Source organism: Girardinichthys multiradiatus, chromosome 24 (genome assembly GCF_021462225.1).
Source record: "Girardinichthys multiradiatus isolate DD_20200921_A chromosome 24, DD_fGirMul_XY1, whole genome shotgun sequence".
NCBI classification, from domain to species: Eukaryota; Metazoa; Chordata; class Actinopteri; order Cyprinodontiformes; family Goodeidae; genus Girardinichthys; species Girardinichthys multiradiatus.
This window is the reverse complement of record NC_061816.1, coordinates 21,719,353-21,745,788: the sequence shown is the minus strand read 5'-3', so window position 1 is coordinate 21,745,788 and position 26,436 is coordinate 21,719,353. Positions and strand designations below refer to the sequence as shown.

The 26,436-nt window shown below is 40.6% G+C and overlaps 1 protein-coding gene across 1 annotated transcript in view; it reads left to right on the top strand.

Moving 5' to 3' along the window:
* klf7a (Kruppel-like factor 7a) overlaps nucleotides 1-26,436 on the top strand; it is a 46,154-nt gene that overhangs the window by 3,605 nt on the left and 16,113 nt on the right. The window contains exon 2 of the mRNA XM_047354895.1: nucleotides 25,818-26,433. Within this exon, the coding sequence (XP_047210851.1) occupies nucleotides 25,818-26,433 (616 nt within the window). The remainder of the gene's footprint in view (nucleotides 1-25,817; nucleotides 26,434-26,436) is intronic.

Below are 26,436 nucleotides of genomic sequence, written 5' to 3'. Positions count from 1 at the left end.
AAGTGTGAAGCCACCTGCTGTGACCAAAACAGCACTGTTTAACACCCTGAGATAAAAACAAGTTGATTAACAGCATTAGAAAAAAACACTGTTCCCAGTTAGAAGCTTTTTCTAACAGAGCTTAAAACCTCAGTGTCCTGCTGTGAATCACTGAAGTAAATATCTTAGAAGCGTTTTTGGAAAACAACCCCTCCTTTGGATAAAACGATCACACTGCTTCCTTGTGAGCACAAGGATTATGACTGGCCCCACACTATGAAATCCCCTCTCCCCATGCAGGGCAGAGATGTTCTTGGCAAAGCACTCATTGTGCTCATTGTAGCCGGATGAGAATCGCACAACACAAACCCTGCTGAATGCAGGAATTATGAGTCGTGGCTCGCCTTAAAAGCATTGTCTCCTGCAGTAGACCCATTGCTTTAGCCGTCTCTTCTGTATTCTGGCCACAATTTCGAATTTGATGCTTTTGCGGCTTCTGATGACGAGATAGGAGGCCATTGTAGTCTGTCCCTAAATGGGTCCCTGAGACTTGATGGCAGGAATGATGACTATGTCCCGTGTTGGTGTCTGTGAGGCATGATTCAGCGAGATATGGGGGGATGGGGAGCAGAGTAGGCCATAAAGTGTTTTGGAGGTCTGCAGATGGTACATTTGAGGCTGCTATTTGTTCCAGTATTGAAGCTAATAGCGCCAAACTGAACTGTGCTGTCTTACGTCCAAATCCCTGTGCAGTTGGTTGTTCAGATTTGGTTTGGAACAGACAGCAGGGCTAAATGGGATTGGGAACGAGCAGAGCTGGTCAAAAACTTCCTCATTATGCGAGGAACCCAGTTTTCCTGACAGCCAAGAGTGTGTCGCTTTGCATCTTCGGACCAAATAAAATGGCTTGTTATCTTGGCTGCAATTTCCAGTAAACTGACATTTGCTCAGATAAAGCCTGATTTAGCTTCACTGTCAAAAATTTATTAAAATGTATACGTAGACATATATCTAAGAAGGAGAATTGTAGGTTTACAGAACTTTAAGAAAGCCTTTAGGAGCCTTTTCTAAGCAACTGCACATTTCATTAGTTCAAATAATTGAAATGATTACATGTACATTTACATGAGTACAAGTTATGAAAATGTGTCCGCACTTAGCCAGGGTCTAGAAGAAGACTCAGACTACCCCTTCAGATAAAAATTATTTGATGAAGATGTTCAGAAACAATCCAGGAACAATCAAGGCTCAAGCCTTCTACAAACTGGAACCTGCTGGAACCTAAGGTTTAATGTCCCTAGTGACAACAGTTTTATATAGCCTTAGCCAAATGTCCTCTAGAAAAATGTTTAATGGTCAGACTAATGGCTAAGCATGGTGAAGGCAGTATCATGCTGTGAGCCTACTTTGCTGCCACTGGTACTGCATTGCCTAAAGTGAATGGAAACATGAAGCTGGATAATAATTTTAGCAAAGTCCCCAAGCCAGAAAGCCCAGAATCAATTTACCGTTTATTTTTAGTTGATATTCATATTGATTCATCCTTTTTTAAATACTGAGTATGAGTGATAACTTACAAGCATGGTGGTGAAAGCATTATGCTGAGAGTCTGTTTTACTGCAAGTGGCACTGGTGCATTGCACTTCAACTTCGCCCGAAATAGACCGCAAGATGAAACCCAGACACAATTGGATGTTCAAACTTATCAAAATGAATTTCAAAATACTGGATACTAAAAGTTACTGGGTGTGTATTTGTATGTTTGAGCCTGTGTGAATGAGAGAATCTCCATATTAAATTCAAACTTCAAACCAAAGTGTTGTTTTTAAAAATCATTGTAGTGATAAACACCCCAAATTAATGACATTCTTTCCCAAGATCAGTTTATGTAAATGTTTCATTACAACATTACATGTTCTAAATTTCTAGTTAACATTGTAGACTTTTCGCCTGTGCCTAGTTCCAGCACTTGACCCTGATGGAGGGGATGTAACCGAACACCAACCTTAGTGGTCTATCATTGACCTCTGGACACACTCCATACTCTCCAACACATAAATCATCCTTTAGGGGTTCAGCACACACAGTCCTAGGACACACATGTAAGCTGAGTTCCTGATGCCTAACCAAGCGAAATGTCTGTCTGAGGCTGCTCGGTGCATTATGGGCTTTGAAATGTACATGGCTTTGGTGTTTCTAAATAAGGAAAGAGCAGCAGGGCAACTTCCATATGCAATCGATGTGCACAGATGCATCCACTCATATCCAGTCCATGTTGGCGACTCTGTACACATGCACATCTCCCAAGTGGCAGTCCACTCAGTCGGGTGGTGGTGAGAATTAGGTGGGTGGGTGGGGGGTATTGGCTAAGTTGCAGAGCATGCAGATTTTCCCAACCACCGGGTTTTGCATTTCACCGTCCGGTGGGCTGCTTGAACCCCCCCCCCCCCCCCCTTTCCACCCTGAACCACCCTTTCCACCCTGAACCACCCTTAGGGTGATGGGCACAAGCAGACAGACATTCAGAGAACAAGTGTGTGGAAAGAAATGGAGCTTCCTGATAAGCAGGATAAAGAAGTAAGGAATGCAGAAAGATTGAGTCATTGAGTCATTTAGCATTTTGACAGAGGCCTCCATGTGAAAGGTTGCTCCATGTTGGGGTATTAATGCTGTGGTCAGCCCAAGCCAAGTGCATCAACATTAAGGACCCTCTCTTGGAGCCTCAGGAGAGATCACAAGGATTAAGCGACAATAGTGGAACTGTGAAGATCTATATACACCTATATGTAGCCCTATGCATGTCTGAGTGCATATGTCTCAACATGTTATGTAATCCTCAGTAGGCCACAGCTGCTTTCTCACACAGCCAACTAGCCCCCGCCACGCTGTCTTCCTCCATCTCTTGTTTCTTCAAGCATTTCCTCCTTATAGAATTAGCACAGTATAGATTTTTTTGTCCACAGAGCTGTTGTGTATAAGCTTTGGTTTAGTTCATTTCCCCCACATCATACAGTCGAATCACCATGACAGCCAGGTAACCGTACTCTCGGTCGCTCTGGTTTGCAGAGCAAGAAATCACCGACCAGTCGACCAACATGTTTTTCTGGTGACTTACACTGACTGCTGCTTGATGTGATTTTGTGCAAATTAGAATTCAATAAGTCTTGTAAGAAAAGACAATGCAGGAGGCGTTGCATTTTTCAGCTCCTGAATGTGTTCCCTTTTTTCAGACATAAAGCAAAACGTCTTCATTTGCTTGACCTACCCCATGATGGTCAGGTGTGGAGCATCTAGCTGGACTCTTTCCCCTGAGCCAATGGCAGCCAAATGATTTTTAAGATTGATGCTGTGTAGAATGTACTTGACAGAGTCTTGCCTGTGACGTGGTGAGCCACGAAAAGAAGCCTTTCATGTGCAACGTGGCTCGGTTCACCATCTTTGCTAGACTCTTTAAAGCATCTTCAGCCACACGACATTTTTTGCAGTGCATTGATTCCAAGAAAATACATTTTCTTGCTTGGGGGGGGCATTTTTTTATAAGGATAACTTAGTATGAGAAAGTCTGTCCTTCAGATGTAGTTTTGGTCAAAGGTTTGCAAGCTTTTGTTGTTGCACACATATAGGCCCAAACATATAAATCAGGCCCCAGTAATATTCCGTGCTTGTATTTATTTATTCCAGAACAAGTCTTTATGTACGTTGGGGATCATTGTGTTGTTGAACCACCCAATTCTGTTTTATACCTTCTAGTGGTTGAAATTTGAGGCCGTCTTCATTTGTTATTTCAGCACCCATGGCTGAAAGACCCTAAGCAGGATGCTCCCACCATCATAGTTTAAAGGTTTAAAGATGCTTTCATGGTGTTCTTAGATCTTTGGTCTCTCAAGAGACATCCTGCATGTTTCAGACGTGTCCCTACTCTAACACAACTTATTCAAGTTTCTGAATTCATCAAGTTTTGCAGAGTCATGAAACACGTAAGACACAACTCTTAAGGACTTAAATTAAAAGCCTTGCACCAGTATCACTGGTAGTAAAGCAACACCACACCATGATGCTTCCACCACCATGCTTGACAGTTGGTAGTGTTCATAGGTTTGAAAGACTCACTCTAACTCCTTAGTCAGAGTGGCCAAATTACTTAATCTCTGTCTCTTCTGAACATAGAACCTTTCTCCAGAAGACAATGAGCTTCTCCAGGTGGGGAGCTAAAAAATGATAAGATTGAAAGTCTTGATTTTGGGACAGTATCATCCTTCTTGGCCAGTCCCATTTAATCCATGGTGATCTAAAACTTTACTATCTGTATTTGATGCATGTTTTTAAACTTCTTACAGTATCCTGGTTCTGAGTCTTAGTTAAATCATTTACATTCAGTCTGATAATTTCTTTCTGCTATTTTCAGTTTACTGGAGATTTCCTTGTCTTATTCACAATCCATCCACTTTGTGTATGTTGTGTAATGACATCTGGGAGGGACCCCCTGACCCAGTAACATCTATTCTGCCATAAGAGCGCTTAGTGAACTCTGCCACCTCTGTTTCATCACTCAAGCAGCTTAGAGGTGATTGCCCATGATAGGTGCCAGATACTGCTTTATGGGCACTGATGAAAAGGTGGGGAAGCGCTGGTGAAAAAAAGGACAGCCGTGGAAGTGTTCATTTGTCTGAGGATCTGCTGGCAGAAAGGCAGGCAGCGAGGAGACTGTGTGGAGAATGAAGCAGGGGTGGTGAGCGGTGAACAAGCACATCTTTATGTATGGCTCCCGTCTGCGAGATGCTCTGCCACCTCGGCTTTGATTAACAGCGAGGAGAGGAGCCAGTCATTTTTTTCGCCTCACTCCAGCACACATGGCTTGGCAATGACTTTCACATCATTTGAGGCGAAATCGGGAAGCCGTTACAGCACCTTACAGTGATCCGACATGCTTCACTGCTGCCATCCGGCTTGGCAACCACAGGGAGAAAAGAGAAAAGGGAAGAGAAGTCTTCGACACTTGTTTTAGGCTTTCAAATAGGCAATAATTCTGTCTCATGACTCTTTTTAGTTTTGCTCTTTAAAAAAAAATCTGAGAGAAATGGTTTGACAAAATCCTACATTAACCTTTACTTTAAGCATTTCTTTCTGCAAAACCTGAAAAATGAGTCTTATGCAATCAACCCTTTGCATAAATAAATACCCTTAAAATAGAGTGCTTAAGATGAGAAAAAAAAGTTTCTCAAATAAATAGGATTGTTTTGCTTCAGTAGTGAAAAAAACTATACGACTGTGAAATCACAAGCATTTTTGTCCTTATCAACGAAGGCGTTTAGTTCTGCATCGAGTTCTTCTGCCACAGTCGTATCTGCCAGCTACACCATAGGGTTGGCAGTGATGGAGGTTCATTGCCTGGGGAGACAAGCTAATTGTCTCTGTGTGCATTGTGCTTGAAGTGAACAAAGCCTTAAAAATAAGATTAAAGCTGCGTACACTGACCCTATTGAGTAACTGAAAGGAAGGGAAGCCAGTCTATCTAAAAGCCTAACCAGTAAATTTGTTACTAAGGGAACCATGATGTATTTTCTTAAGTGTTTTTCAAGGAAAACCAGTAAGTTGAAATCTGTAATGAGTGGGTGGAAATTTTATGTCCCTGGTCAACAAATCCACCTTGTTTGCCTTAATTCAAAAATGTTGAGGAAAAGTACATGTAAAAACCACCCATGAGTCATTCTATGCAAACATCTCCTTTCTCTACTTTGTTTTACTGTTTAATCCACCTTCCTGCTCACATGTTTTCATTGCTTTTAACAATGGCCACACATACACAGTCCATGCAGGCATTTTGTAGCACTAATTGGCTTCAACTTTCGAGGCATCACATCCCATCTTCCTACCTACCTGTTGCTAGGCAGCCTTGGCAAGCAGTAGGATCAGCTTTTTGTTTGTTTAGCTGTCAGCCTGCGAGGATAATCTCACCTCAAGGGAGTCCTAGCCATCCAGAAACCAGAGATCCAGTCATGTGGACCATCTCTCAGAAGGCAGACGTAGAAGAAAGGGGAAAAAGAGATGGACGGGAGAGAGAAGCAAGGGCAATTTGCCCTGAGTAAACACTGCTGCTTGTTGCTGTCATTCGAAACAAGTTATCAGTCACAGCTCTAAGCTCTTGGTGCTGACAACCGCAAATGCATGACCCCCGCTGAAAAAGGTTGGAAGGTTGACCAGACGTTTCTTGGAAAGTCGGTGCTTTCAAAAAAGTCCAGAAAGGTGTAAGGTCAAATGAATGCATCCGTGTGCTTGAATTTCCGCTTTGCTACGTAAGCGGCTTTTGCATGCATTCATATGTATGCTTTGCATGCAGGGTTCAGCTCTCAGCTGTTGTGCCATGACATGCAAAGCTGGTTTGTGTGTGTTTACATGTGCTCCAGCTCATTGCTCCAGAGCCGTCCGACTGGTTGGTCAGTGAGGCCAGATGTTTTCATCAGTCTTACCTCACTGTCTGGTGTTATCCCTCCATCTTACCGTTATATCCTGCTCTGTCTTTTTTTTAAAATCTTTTTATCGTCTTTCTCTTTTATTAGCTCAAGCCTTGAACTTTTGTTGAATCTTTTTATTATCTCATGCACTTTCCATTTGTCCAAACTGGCTTCCTTCAATTAATCGTGAACAGCAGGTACTTGCTCTGGCAGCTTGAAACTAGGGACAAAGACACAGATCTGTGGTCAGAAATAGATAAGCTCCATTTTCCATTGTCAGCAGCTGGCACTAGAAGTGCTGGAAGACTTACCAGGGTGACAAATTACCCTAAAGACACTGATATCTCCAGCTAACTGGGTATCTTGTAGTTTAGGAATTTCAAGTCCCTCCAGGGTGGAATTTTCTCTAAAAAAGAAATGACAGATTCTGCTTAAACTTAGATTTACCCACGTTTGGGCTGTAAAATATATCACTTTAATGTATCGTTGTATAAAAGGGCTGCGTAGGTGTCAAAGCAGTTGTGGAGATTCGGCACCTTGCTCTACTCTTTGCCTGCCCTGGGAAATGCCCTTATGTGATTTAATGAGACCTGGGAAGAGCCATTCGTCAGCGTGACAGCACACCTCTGTTTCCCATTGTTCTGTTCTGGTACTTGAGGAGAGCAGTGTGTGTTTTAGCCTTAATGATGGGCTGGCAGGTCTTTGATTAGACGAATCTCCTGGTGCTAATTAAGATTTAGTCTGCTAAAAGACATCTGTGTTTATGCCTTCAACACACCCAGAGAGCCTGAAAGTATATGCAAGTGTGCATGACCAATTTAATGGATGGCGATTTCGATATTTTAAACTAAACTGGTCCTTTGGCAGTGACCTGTATTTGAAATAAATGTAGGTCCTTCATGAAAAGCAATATTTACACTAAACACATTGATATTTACTACCAAGCTGCTTAACAGTCTGCTAGTGTATTCAACTGCCCTGTAATGTCTTTGTTGGAGCAACAACTTAAAAAAAATCAGATTTTATTTCAAGTTCCAATAAAGTAGCTACATTTCCTTAACACAATGAAAACTTGCACATTTTCTGGTGTTGAAATGTCTGAAAACAGTTTTTTCATATAAGCAAAGTAGTTCTAGGCCAAACTCCTGACATTTTTCCAAACTTAACTAAGTTATGTTTTTGTCTAAATCAGGAGTTAAAGCAAAATTATTTACTGGAAATTTGGTATGTGAACTGGCAAAAAGTAGATAAAGGAAAACTGTTATATCTTGTATCATTATAATTGTCTTGAATGATTTCCCTCATTTAAATTGCCTATGTCACACAATGTGAAAACGATTTTTAGTCACATTAAATAGAAAAACACATTGGTTTTCTTCTGGGCTATAGTTAACATCTTTAGAATCAGTGGTGTTCAAGAGCTGTGACCCAGCTTGGCTTTCTTTTGCTCATTTGAACAGAGATTGGGCACACGCTTATGTAGTTCACATTGTAAGCAATGTAATAAAACTTCATAAGGACAGCAAAATGTAGCTAGCTAATAAGGCTGAAGTTTCTATCTGGTTTAAGGTTCCTGAAATAGTGCTAAATGAAAGGGCTATTTAACAGTTTTTTTGTGGAACTTGGACTGCATTTAATCACCTGTAGTCAAAACTCTAAAATATTTAATTAGTCCAACCTGAACAGGAATATTCTTTAAAAGACTGTTTGAGATTATTGAAAATATCTGGTAAGCCTTGTCAGTTCGGTAAGCACATGTACCAAACAAATATTGCGTTATTGTATACCTGAACATGTGCAGAATGTTTATGTGCGGAACTGAGTGCAACATTCTGTAGTGCAACTTTAAAAAGTGACACCAAAACAAAACAGAGAGGACTCCCAGCTATCACTGAGCACTGCTATTTGGGAACAAAGTCAGCTGAATGTTAACATCACTGGTACTAGAGAAAAATCAACTAAAGTCCAAATCCAGGCCGTAGTACACTGGTTATGTCGTGGCAAGTTCCTGTGACCAGAGGGAATTTTCCAAAAGCTGCACCTTTATGATGCATTCAAGTACATCTCGCACAGTGGACTATCTAAATGTCAAAATAACAGTTGAATTTAAACCTTTGTTATTCTTAAATGCCTTCACAGTGTTATTTTAAAAATTCTAAACAACAATGACCATTTTAAGTGGTTTCATCGCTGTATTATATAGCCATGCGTCCATCCAACCAACCAGCCAGCCAGCCAGTGACTATACCTGCCTATCCTTTATTATATATACTCTATTTTTAAACTATTGAAATTTTATTTCAAAATGAATAGGAACTAACATTAAACAACTCAATAGTTTTTGTGCTTTCTTCTGACAAGTCATATAAAATATGCCACAGTTTTAAGCTGAATGGGTTGTAAAGACTGGAAACCTCAATCGTTTTTAGAACTTAATCTGGTACAAACCTATTTTTATTCCTATTGGAACTTTTTCACTTGATTGATTTCCACAGGCATGCCAGCACAGCAGTCATGCCGATCCACTGTAATAAACATCAAACAACATCAAACAAAGTGTAAAAACAGAACGGAGTGTTTAATTTTGTGACTTGTGCAGAACTGAATCAGTGAGTACAGCACGTTCCAATTGAAAAACGTACCTTTGATCATGTTTTATGCACCGTCATATTGAGGCTAGCCAGTTTAAGCAGACAGTCTGTCTGTCTGCTTGCCAATACAACTGTTCTTATGCCCTGGTGGGCTAAATAGTTGGTACTTGGAAAAAAAACCATCTGCCCTACCAGTCGGGCAATGTTGAATCCTACTTGTTAACCTGTTACTAGTTTGGATTTTGTCTGCACATTTTTTCCATTCTGTTTGAATTCAATGACTTCATTCTCTCTAGAGTTAAGAGATGGCCTACTAACTGAAGTTTGTGACCATGTTCTAAAAGACCCAATCTTGGGCAGCTGTTATTGCAGCTGTTACTGCAGCCTCTATGGGGCTGAATGTCAAACCCTGACAAACTTGTTTTTGAAATCAGTTAAATTATGATATATTAAACTAAACTTTACCTTTGGGCATAAGTGATAGAAATGTTAACAAGAAGCAGTTTGTGGAACAAAACATTAAGCAACTCCTGCTGCGGATGTTTTTTCCATCCATTTTGTAACCAAACTGGTGCTTTGACATAAATATTTCACCCAGTTTTCTGTTGGATCTATTCAGGGAACGTGTTTTATAATATATGCTAACAAGAATGAAGGGATCCCCCCGTTTGCTTCTCATCTCTGCTCTCCAGTTTACTGCCATGTGTTATTCTGTCTATTGCCCCAGATATTATTTCATTGTAAAGTGATGCCAATTAGTAAAGCCAGCCATCAGTGGCTCTGGTCTGGCTCCCTCTACGCTCCGGCAGGGACACTTATTTGGGTCGGCTGCTATTTTCAGCCCCGGCGATGTTACCAGGAATACTTCAGGGACCAGCCACTGTTTTATAAGAGAGGACATCAATAATTTTCATTGGTGTATGTATGTCTATGAACAAGAAGGGTGGAGACAGACAGAGGTTACTGGGTTTACTCGTGTGAAGATGTAATGTCTGGGCTGTATAATCACCTGAGCAGGTGTTACATGCAGTGCCTTAAAAAGTGATTGCTACTTCTTGAACTACTTTGTTATGTAGAGAAACAAAGGAATTACTTATTATCTTTTCAAATTTGTTAACAAAAAAAAAAAAATCTTACAAATGTGGAGTCCCCCTTTATTCTGATTCTCTAAAATAAAGTCCAGTCAAGCCAACTGCCTTTAAGAGTCAGATAAACCCTAAACATATAGCCAAGGCTATAAAGGAATGGTATATATCAAAGGTTTTTATATTTACCCTAAATGGCCAAGACAAAGTCCAGACCAAAATCAAATTGAGAATCTGTGGCATGACTTGAAAATTGAGGTTCACATCCACTCTACATCCAAACTGACTGACTTTTCTATATTTTGCAAAAAATAATAGGCAAACATTTCTATTTAGACAAGCTAGACTCCATAAGACTACTAGCTATAACTGTGGAGAAAGGTGGTTCCATAAGGTATAAATGCACACTTTTCAGACTTTTATGTGTAGAAAGTACAGAACCATTATTCTTTTGGTTAGCCTTCACAGTTATGGTGTACTTTGTGTTGGCCTTGAGCATAAAATCCCTGTAAAGTACACTGAAGTTTGTGGTTGTAACATGACTAATTCTTTAAAATGTTAAGGTGTATTACTGCTTGCAAATACTGTATTTGACCTAAAAAATTAGAGCACATTTAGGGACTTGTGAGCTTCAACAGCAAATCTTAAGACGTTTTTAATTCAGGCCTCTAGCTTTTGGCCTGAAGTCGCCTGCTCTATCAAACCAAACACGAACCTGCAGGCTAAAGTCAGTGACTTTGCAACACCGTTCACTGTATGTCTAACCACCCTCCCCTCTCTGCTGAGCGTCCACACATTGTTGGGATGAAATTGGGGTGAAAAGTGCTTGCAGTTCGCTTCTGCTTCCTGCTGAAAAACCAGCCGCTCTGCACTGAAGAGGTTACGGAGTTCAGCCTGCCTCGCTGCCTCAACCCTGCCTCGTACATAAAACGTTAACTCACACACACTCTTTCTCTCCTTGCTATCTCTTGGAGAAGAGCCCACAGCAGAAGGGGGAGAAAACATCCTTCAATATTTTAATCAGCTTGCCTGGGCTAATCTTCGTCACTCAGGTCTGTTTTGAAAGCGTCCCTGTGGGATAAAGAGAGAACGACAGCAACCCATCTCTGGTTTGGATGCACATAAAGTCATCCAGTTGCGTAACTGAGCAGGTTCCTTGCAAAACTGTGGCGTCCAGCCTTTTTTTTTTTGCAGCACTGTGCCACTGACCTGCTTTCTTAACCTTAAATTTGGTGATATAATGAGTGCCAAAGCTGGCAATATGTGACTCTACAGTTGCACAAGCTCCAAGCACAGCTGACGTCTTTAGACTTTTAGAAGCATGTACAAATTAAATGTTTGGGTTCTTATCAGTGCGGGCACTGTACCAGAGTCAACACTTTGTAGCTTGCAGATGCAGCTTGAAAATTGATTTCTATTGGTTTTGTATGAGTTGGTTGAGTTTTTCCACTTTGCTGTTTCCTTCATCAATTCCTGCATTTCTTACTTTTGTTTCTCTTTCCTTTTCAGCCAAGGTCGCCATTGTCTGGCACCCATAATTGTGTGCGATTATGAAGATTAGCCAACCTGCTGAACAAAATAGGGTTCCTGCATCCGGGTCACAGAATTCCCAAATCCTGCCACAAGCTGCTAACCCTGGTGTAAAACCTCTGATACTGCCGACTTCCTCTATTCACATACACATATGTTTTCATGCTCTGGTTCATTTAGTCAGATGCGCAATCACACAAGAACGACCAATATGTTCTGTGCCGTGTTGAAAGCATCCCCACAACCTCACCACCCGATTAGATTAGGGTGGTTTTGACAGCTGAGAGGTAGCACTACGGCGATAAACAGCATCTCACCCAAATCCATTTAAAGAGAAAGTTCCCCTCCCCAGCGACAGTGAGCTCCAGTCATCAGGATTACCCCCCAGCCCCCATGACCTGCTATTCTTCTTTCCTGTTTCTATCTCATTCGCCTCTCCATTGGTCTTAAGATGCATCGTCTCTTGTGTTGATCCTATTTCACCCTCACCTCTCCTACCCTCCACTTAATACCAGAACAAAGACATTATCCACACTTTGTCACAAGCTATTTAGATGGAGCAGGAGAGGTCTCTATATGCAGTGCACTTGTTGTATCTGGAGACTAAGAGTTCTTAATAACATCCATGTCACTCTCAAGGTCAGTACATCTCAGTTTCTTGGGTCTGTGTTTGTTCACCACACTCCTTTGAGTGTTACACATGTAACTTTGTCTGTGTGGTGGAATGGATTACACACATGTGACAGGAGATGATAGGTTGAGAACCAAAATGATGATGGAAATGTGTGTATATAGACATTTATCAAACTGCATTTGGAATGTATGAAATAATTTTTAAAAATATGTTCTTCTTAGGGTTTAAACATAGCACAGAAAAGTTTGGAAATTCTGGTATTTTCCAGGCCAGGATATATCTGAAAAAAGATAAAAAGAATTTGGAGAGTATTTGTAGTGCCCGACTTCGTTACTTAGAGACAAGGGGACAAACCTGGGGGTTACCCCGAATAGCACATCTTCACACTTTATGTGAAGATGTGCTATCCATTCATATACCCATGATTTATCTTTCCATCTTTCTGTTCTCCCTTTCATCCATCCATCCATCCATCCATCCATATATACACATACATTTCTCTATTGATCTGTCCGTCCATCAATCCATTCATCCATCCATCTAGCCACTAATCTACCTATCGATCTTTCCTTCCAGTCTAATGTTTTTTAGGTTCCATATTAAAACCTGATCACCCCTAAAATATTTGCCAACAATTCATAGTGAATTTTTGTATTTATACATTTAGAGAAATTTAAATTTACACAAAAATATAGAGGAAAAACATTGTGGTGATGCAGATTTTAAAAAAATGGAGGTAAACATGTCTGTTAACAAATAACCTTAGTATTGCAGCTGGAGTCTCAAACTGACTCATTTTAGTGCATGGTTTCTTTAGAAAATGTGCCGTAAATTAGTTTTTTCTTAGCTGCTGGTTATGCTGGTTAACAAAACAAATGAAAACCACATGATGTATTATTAGTTAACGTCCTAGATACCTACATAGAAGGTAACTGGATTTGAAGACGTTTCATCTCTTATTCAAAGAGCTTCTTCAGTTCTAAGCTGTTCGGAACTGAATATTTCTTTAGGAGAAACAAGAGAAGTCCTGTTGCCTTTTGCTTTAACACTTAGGATTACTCAAGGCCTTGGATTTTAAAGTAAGATTTCAAATACCAAAAACAGGAAACAGTTAAAATCACAACTGAAACCGTGTGCAGAGGAAGAAAATTGCATATTAATGGTAAGAAATATTCTAGACCTCCTTTTGTTGTTCCTTTTCTTTCAACAAAGACAGTGCTTTATTTCCATTTTTTACACCGACCCCCAGGTTGAATTTTGAAGAACAGCAATTTACAGAAATAGCATAAATACTAAGTTACGGTCCACAGATGTTTGCCAACGGCTGTAGCTCAGAGACACAGAAAGGTAAATTTAGGCCTGAAAAATTCCCTGATTACAGGAGAGGGTTCAAGAAGAGAGTTGGAAAACTGCTGAATGGATTTACAAGCTTGTTTTTATGTTAATCATAATTTTATCCTTTTAAGCAAGTAAGAAACAGCATTCGAGTAAGAAGCAGCAATTTCTGAAAATTTGCCCTGAGCTTTCTTGCAGTTCACAGCAAAGAAGTGTGTTGCTGCGCATATACCACCCCTTAAGAACATCTTGGTTAAATTTCAGGGCTGTGTTAAAAAAAACAAAAAAAAAACTGCATTAGTTATGAGCTTCATCTAATCAGCCAAGTGTTGATAATTTTCCAGCTTATGTTTCTCTATTAACGTGATTTAGCCCAACTCTCCCAAAGCCTGTTTGAGGTGAACCATTTCTATCTTATCGTACACAGATGGAAATGCAAATGACTGTTAAATGATTCTGCTTAGTTATCAAAGAGAACTTTATTGGCCTAAAATGGAAGTTATAAACGCTTCCAGTGTTAGCCAAGGTAAAGACTGACAAATCACAAACTGTCTTCTAAAACCAAGCATTGTTGTATTGCTGTGACCCACAGCATATTCCCTCTCTGCACCAATCTGTACCGCCTCAAGCTGGTATTCTCCTGGCAACTGCCAAACCCAGGCTCGTCCATTGGATTACCAGACAGAGAGACATGACTCCAAAGAACACATCTCCCCTGCTCTAGAGTCCAATGGTGGCAGGCTTTACACTGCTGCTTTAAATGCTTTGCATTGCACTTGGTGATATAAGGATAGGATATACTGGAAACCCATTTCATGTAGTCTCTACTCACTGATCTTGAGCTAATCTAAAGACCACATGAAGTTTGTAGGTCTGTTGCTATGGACTCTGCAGAAAATTGGTGATCTTGGGATACTATGGCTTGTAGTATGTGCTAACCCAATATTGTGATTTTACATGGCCCAACACCTTTGGCCATGGCACTAAACGGAAAACCTGAATTCAATGCTTTGGAAAGGTGACCCAGTACGTTTGGTTATAAAGTATAGCTCCTCTTCTTTTGCCCATGATCTGACTCATGGTTTTCTCAATCTGCTGTCTGTTTGGTTTCAGTCTAAATGGGAGTTTTACTGTTGCTGTCTGAGCACACAGTCTACATGGTTATATTATTCTGGGGGGAACAACTATGGAGCATTCTGTCTAACCCACATGGGTAAGCACAAGTGACAGAATTTAGATATCACAGGCTGCACAGGCTTGGACAGTAGAGAATTTTGGAAGGTAGGAATTTGCCTAAGTGCACTACAAAGTCCACTTGCCCCCAGTGCAGAGCTTGCTCAATATTCGCACCAGGTAGGTGTGTACAGGCTTCTAGCAGTGATGCAAAAGCTACAAATTACTATTGGCTATAACTTTAAGCTGCCAGTCTTTAATTGAATGAAAGCATAAAAGCAGAATTAACAACGAAGATGGCCTAAATTTGGTATTTTCAATATAGAATTTACATAATACTAATAATACTTTAATACTTCTATTCTGTTGAAATGTTTGTAATTTGCTATTCCAAACCAATACATTTTAGCCTTAAAAATTCAGGATTTAACTTTTGTAATGTATTCCTATGGTGACTAGATATAATTCAGGTTTATAATATGTTCCACCTTGTGTTACTGTCCTCACATTAGCGCTGTGCCAATATTGTACTGAAGTAAGACAGAGGGGAGGTCCCCAGTGTCAGCTTGACATGGACGCATGCCTCTCTGTTGTGTCTGCTTGGTGAAAGCGGCGGGAAATGTCTCTCTGCTCCATTAAGCAGAGGTCACAAGGTGTTTTTTTGCTCTCCGAGTGCTTCATCTTAGTGGTTTTTCCTGCCAGATGAAAGGTGCTTTGAAGATCACACACAGACCCATGCACACATGCACACACACACACACACACACACACACACATCCATATTTTACTATCTTTATGAGGACTTTTCAGTTACTTCCATTGACTTCCATTCATTTTCCTTGATTTTTAGTGCCTAACCCTGACCCTAACACTAAACTCACCCTAACCAGTTAATCCCTAACCCTAACAATAACTCAATTCCTACCCTAGTCCTAAACCTAAAAAAAAACGGTTCTCACTCAACAACAAGTACAAGAACACACACACACACACACACACACACACATTACTGTCATTAGTGTAAAGATGCCTTCTATCAGACAAAAAAAGGGGAACAATCTAAATTTCAGAAGCAAGACGACCAACCAGGAAATGCTGCTTGCAACAGTTTGGAGTCTTTATTTGTGCACCCATCCACACCAGAATTGACTGAATATAAAGCAGGTGGCAGCTTTACAACCAAATGTGCATTATTCCCTCAAACTCCGTCAGCAAATTGTGATTTAACAACTGGCAGTGTCTGTTATCAGCCCGCAGCTCGCTCTGTGTAAAACTGCCTCGAGGTGCTGCTTTGACGGAGGAGGCTGATTATTACCGCGAGGCTAATGTCGTCTGATAAGGCCGTGTGTGTAATTAAGCCGTTTTCGTAGTGCCTTATCTCAGGCTTGGTGGCTGCCTGGAGAGATGGAGCTGTTAGTCAAAGAGGAGGAGGAGGAAGAATCCTGTCTGTGCCATTTAAATGCTTGGGTTCGAAACCCTGTTTGTACATTCCTGTCTTACCAAGTTGCATTTAAATTATTTTGAATATTATCAAATTTATATACACTTTATTGCATAAAGTATTTGCTCATCCATCCAAATCATTGAATTCAGGTGTTCTGGGGACCTCAAGCAACTTAGATTCTGTGCCTCACCACTCTTCCTCCAGATTCTGGGATATTGATTTCTTTATGTAATTTACTTTTATCTGAAAAGAAGGCTTTGGACCACTGTGACACAGTCCAGTCCTTTTTTCTCCTCAGCCCAGGATGGACACTTATGTTCCTATCTGTGGCTCAGAAGGTGCTTGCCACAAGTAATGCAAGGAACAACTTTGGCCCATGTCCTGCATACGTCTGTGACTGGTGGTTCTTAAAGCTCTGATTACAGTTTCTGTCCACATCTTATTAATCTCCCCCAAACACTTGAATGGGGTTTGCTTCTCAATTCTCACAAGGCTTCAGTTATCCTTGTTGCTTGTGCATGCTTTTTCCTTTCATTCAACTTTCTCTTACAAAGCTTGGCTAATGCTATGTAAACACCCAGCTTCGTTAGCAGTGACCTTTTGTGGTTTATTTATCTTGTCTGACATGTCAGTAACTGTCGGCTGGACATCTGTCAAGTCAGTAGTCTTCCTCATGATTTTGTAGGTCATAACAAAACATTTCTGAATTAAAAAAATACTTTTTTCATTGGTCTTATGTATTAGTAACATATTCTGAGAAACTTCTTTTTAGGTCTTCATTAGCTGCTGGCAGAATCATTGAATTGAATTAGTGGAATAAAAAACCTTTTCATTGTATATTGTATATATGTATATAAATATAGTATGTATATAGTATTTTGTTGTATATATTTATAGTAGCAGTAGTCTATCCGTAGTCTATCATTTGACCCCACTTCCCCTGTCTTCTTCGAAGCCCCATCAGGAGCTCCCAAATGCCTCCCGGACAAACTTTGTGTCTCTCGCTGCATTCCCTGTTGGGAATACCAAAGGGATCCAAGGGCGCTGCGCTATTCAGATCAAGAAAATGATGTATCTCCTTGCTGGCTGAGCCCTGGAGGTTCCCCCGATCTCAGCGGGGATCCGCTGATGACGCCACACTGCTCTCCAAGGAGTTTCAAATCTGGGGGATCTTAGGAAGACCACGGGAAGGAGCAAAAACCCTGAAGGGAAGAATAGTAGACAGACAGGGCTTTTTCTCTTTTTGGGGGGAGCAGTGGGGGTGCTGTTTAAGTATAGCTCGGGAAAGCTATAGATTACCGTCTCTGTCAGCTGCAATGCCCGCTGCTGATGAGCTCCTGCGCAGGATCATTTTGTATCGATTAGTAGACACACAAACACACACACACACACACACAAAGACCGTTGCCTGGATGGCCACTGCCTCGGGCTACTGGTCATTTAGCTGTCACCTCAAAGTGATGGCCTGGTCCGGCACAGCAGATCAATGGGAGACAGAGACCCAATAACGTGCGGTGGAAGGATAAAAAAACATGCACAAACACACAAGAAGAGAAAGACGGGGCTTTGAATCAAACGCCAGCCCAAACTTTTACCTCAATAAAAGTGTCAGGCCCTGTGTGCTGAAATACAAGCAGCAATAATAAAAATGACTGTAAACAGTCAGTCAGGTCGTAAAAATGAAATAAAAAAAATAAGAGAAATGATAGACAATTTGGTTAGCCGGTTCATTGCAGGAGAGGTTTCATATTGATATAGGCGCTGAGGTGATTGTTACCTACCTGTAGGGGGAAAAAAGTGATTAATTTCTCAAAGGGATTTTAATAACAGAGGTGCAGCGTTGACACCCTGTGAAAAGGAACCAAGGCCATTTTATTTTGTTTTCTGACCACTGTGTTGTGTTGTGTTGAATAAAAAACACATGACAAGCATTAAACAGGCTGCCACTTGGATGCAAAACAACAAAAGAAGCAGAGCGGGGCTACAGAGAAGCAGATGGAAATTCATCCATGACATAAATGTTTCTTGACTTTCAAAATGAGTAAGCAAACTCCGCCTGTGAAAATGGCCAAAGCAAATAATCAATGTGTCATGTTGATGACAAAAGGGTTGTTTTTCCAATTTGTGGGGAACGATGATGACAATCAAAAGCGCACGGTGTGCCAAGGCTATCTTGCTGGGTGACAGAATCCAAACAAACAGAATGAGAGCAAAGCTCAAAGTTGAGAATTGTCAATACTTCAGAAATCCTATTTAAAACATTTTCAGACTTTAGTACGCTAGGAGTACACAATGAAAACTGTTATATATAGAACTTAAATGTAGTGTTACTTTGTAGTAATCCTCACACATATATCTTTTAAAACTGACTTATAAAATTCTAAATTACCTGTTGAGGCCCGAACCACCTCCATCATCCACAGATGTATTTATAATTCCATCCCATGAAAACCTTTTCAATAGCTTTGTGGTTATTTTACTGAATCTTAAGCAAAAGGATGGACTCCAGTTAACTGTGGACTAGTGTTGTCTAAACCCTCGACAACTACTTGTTATGAAATTTAAAAACCGTAGGTGCATAAACAGACCTTTAGAAGGTCCTCTGATAGTGTTTGTGCGGGAAAAAACCTGTACATGAATGCATAGCTTGAAATGTAAAAATGCACAGGGTTAGTGTAGCATCTAATCAGATGGTTAGGATATGAATATGTACACATTTCACTTAGTTTAACAAATACATACACAATTAAGTTAGCTTAGCATGTGAATACACTATTAGTTTAGCTTAGGAAGCAACTATTTACATAACCATCTTAGCTTATGTTTTACACAATTAGCCTCATCTTTTATGTAAATATTTGTATACTTATCTTAAGAGGTAAAAATGTATGATTTTTACCTCTTAAGATAATTATTTTTGATTGGCATGTAAATATGTACATCTAGCTTAGTTTAGCTTTTTCAATAAGCTTGGCTAAACACACTGTAATCATATACACAATTATCTTAGGAGGTAAATAAGCCACTGGTTTATTTTAAGTGCACAATTTCTTCACTTTGCACATAAATGTGCACTCTGTTAATTTAGTTTAGCACTGACTTAAATGTGAGGCCTACAGTAACCTGTAACCAGTAACCTGCTAGAACCTGTTCAGAATAAAAGTTCTGAGCGTTGACTCGATCAGCTTTACTGTTCAGATAATGAAAGTGAGTATTCAAGTCGTCCAACTCAAGGTGTTGTTAAAGAGTCTTTTTCAAAGTTTCAAGCTTGCATGCTGTTTTCATAATGCCATTTATTTTTGTATTATTTGATTTTAAACTCTGATTTGGCATTAAGAACATTCTGGATATAACATATGAATAAATATGTTGTATTTTACATAAACCATTAAGCTGAGCAGGCAAACAGAAATGTACAGTTTGACCTGAAATTATACAGCCCCACAAAAAAGGTATTACTGGGAATCATAAGTCTTTTAAAACATGTGACAGCATCCTATCCCCAGCCTCCACATGTTTAACAATAGTGCTGCATCACCACTTCCAGCTCAGGGGCCTCTTAAAAATGTTGCCCTTTTCAACCCTGCTACCATGAGTGCCGAATATTATTCATGGCACCTTGTCTCCATCATGGCATCTGTAAAAACCAAACACGATCATCCTAAAATTAATGAGCCGTATCCTCCCCATTACATTTATCTGTTTAGTGGTGTTTTGGGCCCTCCTTTTAGGGCATATGCATGCTCCTCTGTTCATATTTATAACCTTGGCTTTTTATTAGCGACGTGGTAGGGTGCTAACAGTTGGGAGACAGCATGAGCTTTGATGGTGATGGCAGGCGGTTCGGCGTGGGCCAAATATAAAGGGAGGAGATGGGGAGAGAGGATCAACTGCCAGAACAAGGGCCCGTTGGAGGAGGGGAGGAGAGGATAAGATGGCAAAAGGAGCAGGAGAGGTGAAGAGATTCAAATTGAATGAGTTGAAGTAAGTGGATCAGGCTTGCTGCACAGACATTAATAATAATAAATATTTGTCACATTTGCTGTTTTCAAAGCCTGAAGTGCGTTCCGGATGTTTGAGTCATTGTCTGCTTTTATATAACATAATCTAAATTTTTAATTTTTTTATATGCCAGGTACTTTCTTGCATTTTATTATTATTTATGTATGAATTTTTCTGGATTGAAGATAACCCAAATTACAAGATATGAAATCAACTAAAAGAAACCCTCTTTTTCAGCTTTTGGTAGTGTTTATTTATGAGTAGGAGTTTAGATACCACATATAGTGCATGCAACCCACCAAGCAAAACAGGGTTATTTATTCTAATAGCTGTGCTCCAGTTCCTTGGAAGTATGCATTCCTTTGCTGACAGGAGTTAAAGAAAAATGATCATGGCACAGGGTTCCTACGCAGTCTCGAAAAGTTTGAATAACCAGGTCTGAATAAGTATGGAAAAAGAAAATATGAGTATGAAAACATGGAATTTTAAGACTTCATTCCCTGTCCCATTGTCTAAATGTTGTGTTCTTCCTTCATTCCCTTCTTGCTTGTGTCCTTCCTTCCTTCTCTGTGCCCTTCCTTTCTTTTCTTCTTATTTATTCCTCCCTTCTGTTGTTTACTTATTTCCTTCCTTGAAAGAAAAAGGACACAAGTTCCTTTCTTTTTTCCTTTCTTGTATCCTTTCTTCATTGTGTGCTTTTCTATCTTCCTTGTGTCCTTCTTTAATTATGTCCTTTTCTTTTTTATTGTTGTGTACTTCCTTCCTTCCATGTTCTTTCTTTCTTTCTTTCTTTCTTTCTTCTTTGAGTCTCCACAATGTTAACTCTTTGGTCAAATAACAAAATAGAAACTGTAAAATTACCCCAATTCAGCTTTTCGTGTCCCCTACTGTGTCTCTTTTTGCAGTTCTTGAAACTTAAAAAAAACCAGGAATTAACCATACAATGTCAGGTGGATGAACTATCCTGATCCTTTCAGTTAGTTTTAATGCCTCACTGATGAACCCGTTAACTAGTCGTTATCACCCTTGACCTAATTTAGTTGTAACCTTTCACTGCTTACCCAATTACACGAGGCGTTACCTGACATAACCGGAAAAACTTACTGGTGATGGTTGTAAAGGTCAACGTGGATTTGATGCACCCAACACAATTGAATTTTTCTCGCTTCAGCTTCTTTATCAGTGACATTTTAAGACACCACAGTCAAAACTGCATGATGGCAAACAGTTGGAATTAAATAACCATTGAATTTCATTTAGCCATTTCAGGTTTATGCAGCTGACGACCCAGGTATAAAAATGCTTAGGAAACAAAAGTAATGGTTAAAGTTTCTATGTAATACAATATGCTGTTAGGTAAATGTCATGCTCAAAAGAAGATTTGTCCTGAATACGGGGATACTGGTGTTGTGCAATAACATGCTTAAGTTATTTAATATTTAATTAAATAACTTTTGGTCTGTCAAGTATTTTCATGTGAATACAAGCTCAGTCTGGCAGTTTTATTAGAATAATAGATGAAAGAGTGATTCGAGCACTGACATTCTCAAAACAGCAAATGGCAGACATATGGAATAAATTCACGACTTAAAATATAAGGATTTATTAACAAAAACAATTGTATTTCAAACAAAAGTATTTCAATTAACAAACTCTTTAACTAGAACTATTCAATTGGAACTACCAAGCAAAATGAAGAACAAAGGTTTAAATCTCAAGGAATTTAAAAATTAGCTTTAAAAAGCTACTAGCTTGTTAGCTGCTGGCAGAGAAAACATTTGGCATGATTTACACGACATTCTTACCTTTTCTTAGAAGATAAGGAGAGTAAGGTAAAACACAGATAAAATGGAGCAAACTCACATTACTGGAGAATCAGTGTTTAAAAAACATTTCTTTTGAAACAAAGTTTGTCTTTAAAACACAACACAGAACAAATAGACTAGCCTCAAGGCTTAGAGGCCTGTTTACATTAGCTCACTAGGTAGCCTTTTACCTACACAAACAAAAGCAAAACACCATGAAATGATTGTTTCATGGTGATTGTTACTTATAATGACTTGTAATGATTGTTACTTTCTAAACTAATTTTATTTGCCCAGACACTACCTCTTACATGAACAGTTCTGATGAACAGGACTGAGGAATGTCTGAAGGGCCATTAGTTGAGTAGCGAAGGTAGTAGCCTTGTTTGGTCGCATGGTGGACCGCGAAAAAGAAGCCGTGCCGGCTGCTCTCAGTAGCAGCTGGGGGGATTTTCTGCAGCTCCTTCAGTCTTGCTGTCTGTGTTTTGGCAGACTCCCTTACCAGTTTCCATTTTTTTGTTTTAATCAATTTTGGAGATATTAACAACTTTAGTCATTGTTTTCCATATTTTCTCCAGGTATTGATCAATACATTCCCATAGTATGTATGCACTATATGGGGTGAGCAAATTCCTTTTTCATAATCAATCATTAAAATCATATAAATCAGGTATAAACTGAAGCAGCTAGACATGTAAACTGCTTCTGTCTGGCAATCAAATACTGTATATCAGTCTGGATTTTAGCAGTTACCACGAGAAATGAACCTGCCTGACTGCACTGTAAAGTAAAAAGTCTTGTGGAGGAAGGATTATGGTACTTCCAGGGGCACCACGTGGCTTATTGGTGCAGAAGTCAGGGCTTTGCCATCCATCCAGGAACTATTTAGCTCATTCTGGTTCTTTTTTTCTCTGCCTACTTTCCCATGGAGCGATTGTAAATAAAGGCTACTCATGCCACAAAATTTCAAGAAGAAAACTGCTTCAACAACATATTTTTAAGTGTATGCTTGAATATTTTGGGGATTTAATTATGAATGTTACTTTACTTATTCACAGGTATGATATGAGTTAAAGGGGGTGCTTATCTGTCAGCTTGAGAAGACTTCCCCTGCATAAATTAGGTCCTCAATGCTTTCAGTGCTCTGCAAAAACCTCCTAACAACTGTTCAAGCTGGTATTTTCCACTAAAGAATATCTTTCTCAACATTTAAAGAGATCAAAATCATACAGTGCTCTCCAGTTGAGAGCTAAATCCAGGGGTTTTGACATGAGCTGGTGCTGTCATGCTCGTCAATATTCTGAGATAAATTATTCATCATTCCTACCCCACAATTGAGATCGCCTTCTCTTTGCAGGAGTAGACGAGGCTGTTGGATCAGCCACTGGATTTGTCTCAGCTTATCTTGGCTGCCATAAAGGACTCATCCCGAAAGCCCTTTAGGAAATGGACCTTGGCTTTCTGCAGAGCCAACTGCTTCAGGCTCTCCAGATCGGCGTTTGCCCAAAATGGACTTAATCCACGAACATTCCTTTACCTTAGCTATTGTGCCACACTTTTGGCACGTAATTATTTGCCTACACACAGATGCAGGTTGCCCACTTGATGCCATGACACCAGCGAGAAGACATGTTTATGCATGCGCGTAGGTGTTCACACAAACATGCAGACAAGAGCTCCATAATTGCACATTGAGTGTGGTAATTACTCACACATTCACTCGCACTTGCCAAATTATAGGCATACATAGTCAGACTTGCAGAATTGCGGCCGCATACAGTAAAATACAGTACGCTCATCACTGCTCACCGGGCGCACATGAACTGTTGATCAGCTGCATGACCTTCTCTCCAACAATGTTAATGCCACCACCTGGGGGAGAGGGGGCTAAGGAAGGGAGGAAGGGGTTTGAAGGAGTGATGGGGAGAAAGACAGAAAAGACAGAAGGAAGAAAATGGTGCATGATAAGATTGTCATACTTGCCACCTACTCACCTAGAATCTTTTTTATCCTTTTTACCTTGACAGCCTCCCTCATTCTGCATGCACGCTGGGTTATAAGTACAGTGCATGGCTGAACGTAGGCACGCTGTGTTACACATGACATCCTAGCCCATCACTGTGGGCCGCAACCTAACATTTAGCGTGCACAAACATGAGGCCCGTGGATTGCCCGCTGACAGGATCCCGTTACGGCAAATGTCACGGTTCCAAAACAGATTTGCCCCCCACAGTGAAAATGAAGTTAAGACCTTCCCTGACTCTCCCTTTCCCTCTCCCTACCTACCTCACCTTGTCCTTCCATCACTCTTCCTTTTCCTTCACTGCCGTTCCATACTGTCTCTTGCTTATCTCCTTCTATCCTCTTTTCTGTTTTCTTGAACTACCTTAACACACACAGGTCGGTTTACAGTCCTCAGCATTTTGCTGAACAAAGTTCCCTTTGACTTGCTGGTTTTAGAAGATAATTAGTCCTTTTCTAAGGTAGAGAAGGAGACAACAAGGAAGAAGGACGACAGAAGAAAAGGCGAAATTCAGAAAGTCGATCTGGGTTTAGTTGGAGAAGAAGTGACAAGAAGGGTTGAAAGATATTTCACATAATGTTGCAAACAGGGCATTCCTTTTCTACTATGCCTTTAAAAGCTGAAGTGCCAGTATATTACCCTACTTGTCATGTTTCCACACCACCAATACTTAATTTAACTCTCAAAATAGGTATAAAGGAGGAAAAATCCCTCTTATTTTATTAGCACTTCATTGTCTTGAACCAACAAAGACTATTCGGTGCAGAAAAGAAGAAAGATGTAGGCGTAGAGTGTAGGTAGGAGAGACAGCGCATTATCTTCACTTCTCAGTGCAGATTTGTCCTGAACTGCTTTTTAATTTGAATCCCTATTTTGTTCCTAGAAAGAAATAGCTTGGAGGAGAAACCGCGCTCCCTTAGCAACAGACACTCCTCCTATTTTTAGAAGGTGCAAACAAGGAAGGAGAGTAGTTCGGAGTCGGATCCTAAACGTCTCTGATGTGTTCAGTCTGTGCAGCCCTATTCCTGATAATGGGACCAGCTACTCTTGTCTGTCAGTGCCTATTTACACACAAATGAAGAGGCGAGTTGCACGCACCCAGCGGAGCCGCTAGCCTCCATCTCAGCTGTCAGAATGGGTTACCAGGTACAAGTGAAACACAACCATCCCTGGGATCAAACTGCCGCCTTTTCCGTTCAAACATAATAGCTTCATCCTTGGACATGGAGCTTCTTGCTCCTGCACCAGGCCCACACTGCTTAGTGTTCTGCCATCTTGTTGTAAGGTAATAGACTTCTCATGATGTCAGTTAACAGGAATAGGGGATGCAAGTCTTTTCTTTCCATAGGGAGAGTTGTTTGGAGTAATAGGGATGAAGCGGACCATAACTACAGCTGAATAAATCTCCCTGTCTTTGCCCTAGGGAAGCTGGTTCGTCAAAGCTCCATAAAATGTTGCTCGGTGGGAGTTTTGCACAGTTTAGGACTTATTCCCCTGCTCCTCAATCTTCTCTGCAGCAGTTGCAATCAATCAGTGTTTTATCAGCCATCTTGCTTGAGTTTTCAGGTAATCATAGCTGTCATAGTGGCTCTCTGTGCGTGTGAAAGCTGTGTTGAGCAGCAGAGCAAGTTCTTTTTTTTATGTTGAAGCATAACAGATGATCTGATGGCTGTTAAAATGGCTAAGTGGGATGTAATACTAAATATAGACATGCTTGAAACTTGCCTAATCTGAAAGTAATTTATTTTTTTTTTCTCTGTCCAGACCTGCCTGGAGTTGGAACGTTATCTGCAGACAGAGCCCAAGCGTCTCTCAGAGCTTTTTGACCAGGACCTGGACGGCCTCCTTACTCCGGCCTACATGAAAGAGGATGGTGAGGAAGACCTTTCAGAGGCCCTGTTTCCCGGCCTGCCAAGCCTCCCTGAACCTCCAAGCTCACCTCCAGTGACCCTGTGTCCAATGAGACAAAACGTAACTGCAACAAAAGACCTCAAACCCAAAGGGCAGGGGCTGGAAAATTCAGAAGGAACGGAAGGGGTCCACCAGGCCCAGCTGAGTGCTGTTACCTCTCTAACTCCCCCGTCTTCTCCGGAGCTGGGCCGGCACCTCGTTAAACCCAGCCAGACGCTGACAGCCTCCGCAGATGGGACCCTCACCTTAAAGCTCGTGGCCAGGAAGGTTGGGCTCAGCGCAGCCCGACTAGTGGTTGGCCACACACTTCCAGTCCAGGTGAAGGACGAAGAGGAAGGGTCAGCATGCCTGATCGGGGTCGGAGAGCTACCAGAGAACAAGAAGAGGATCCACCGCTGCCAGTTCAATGGCTGCAGAAAGGTGTACACCAAGAGCTCCCACCTAAAAGCCCACCAGAGGACACATACAGGTG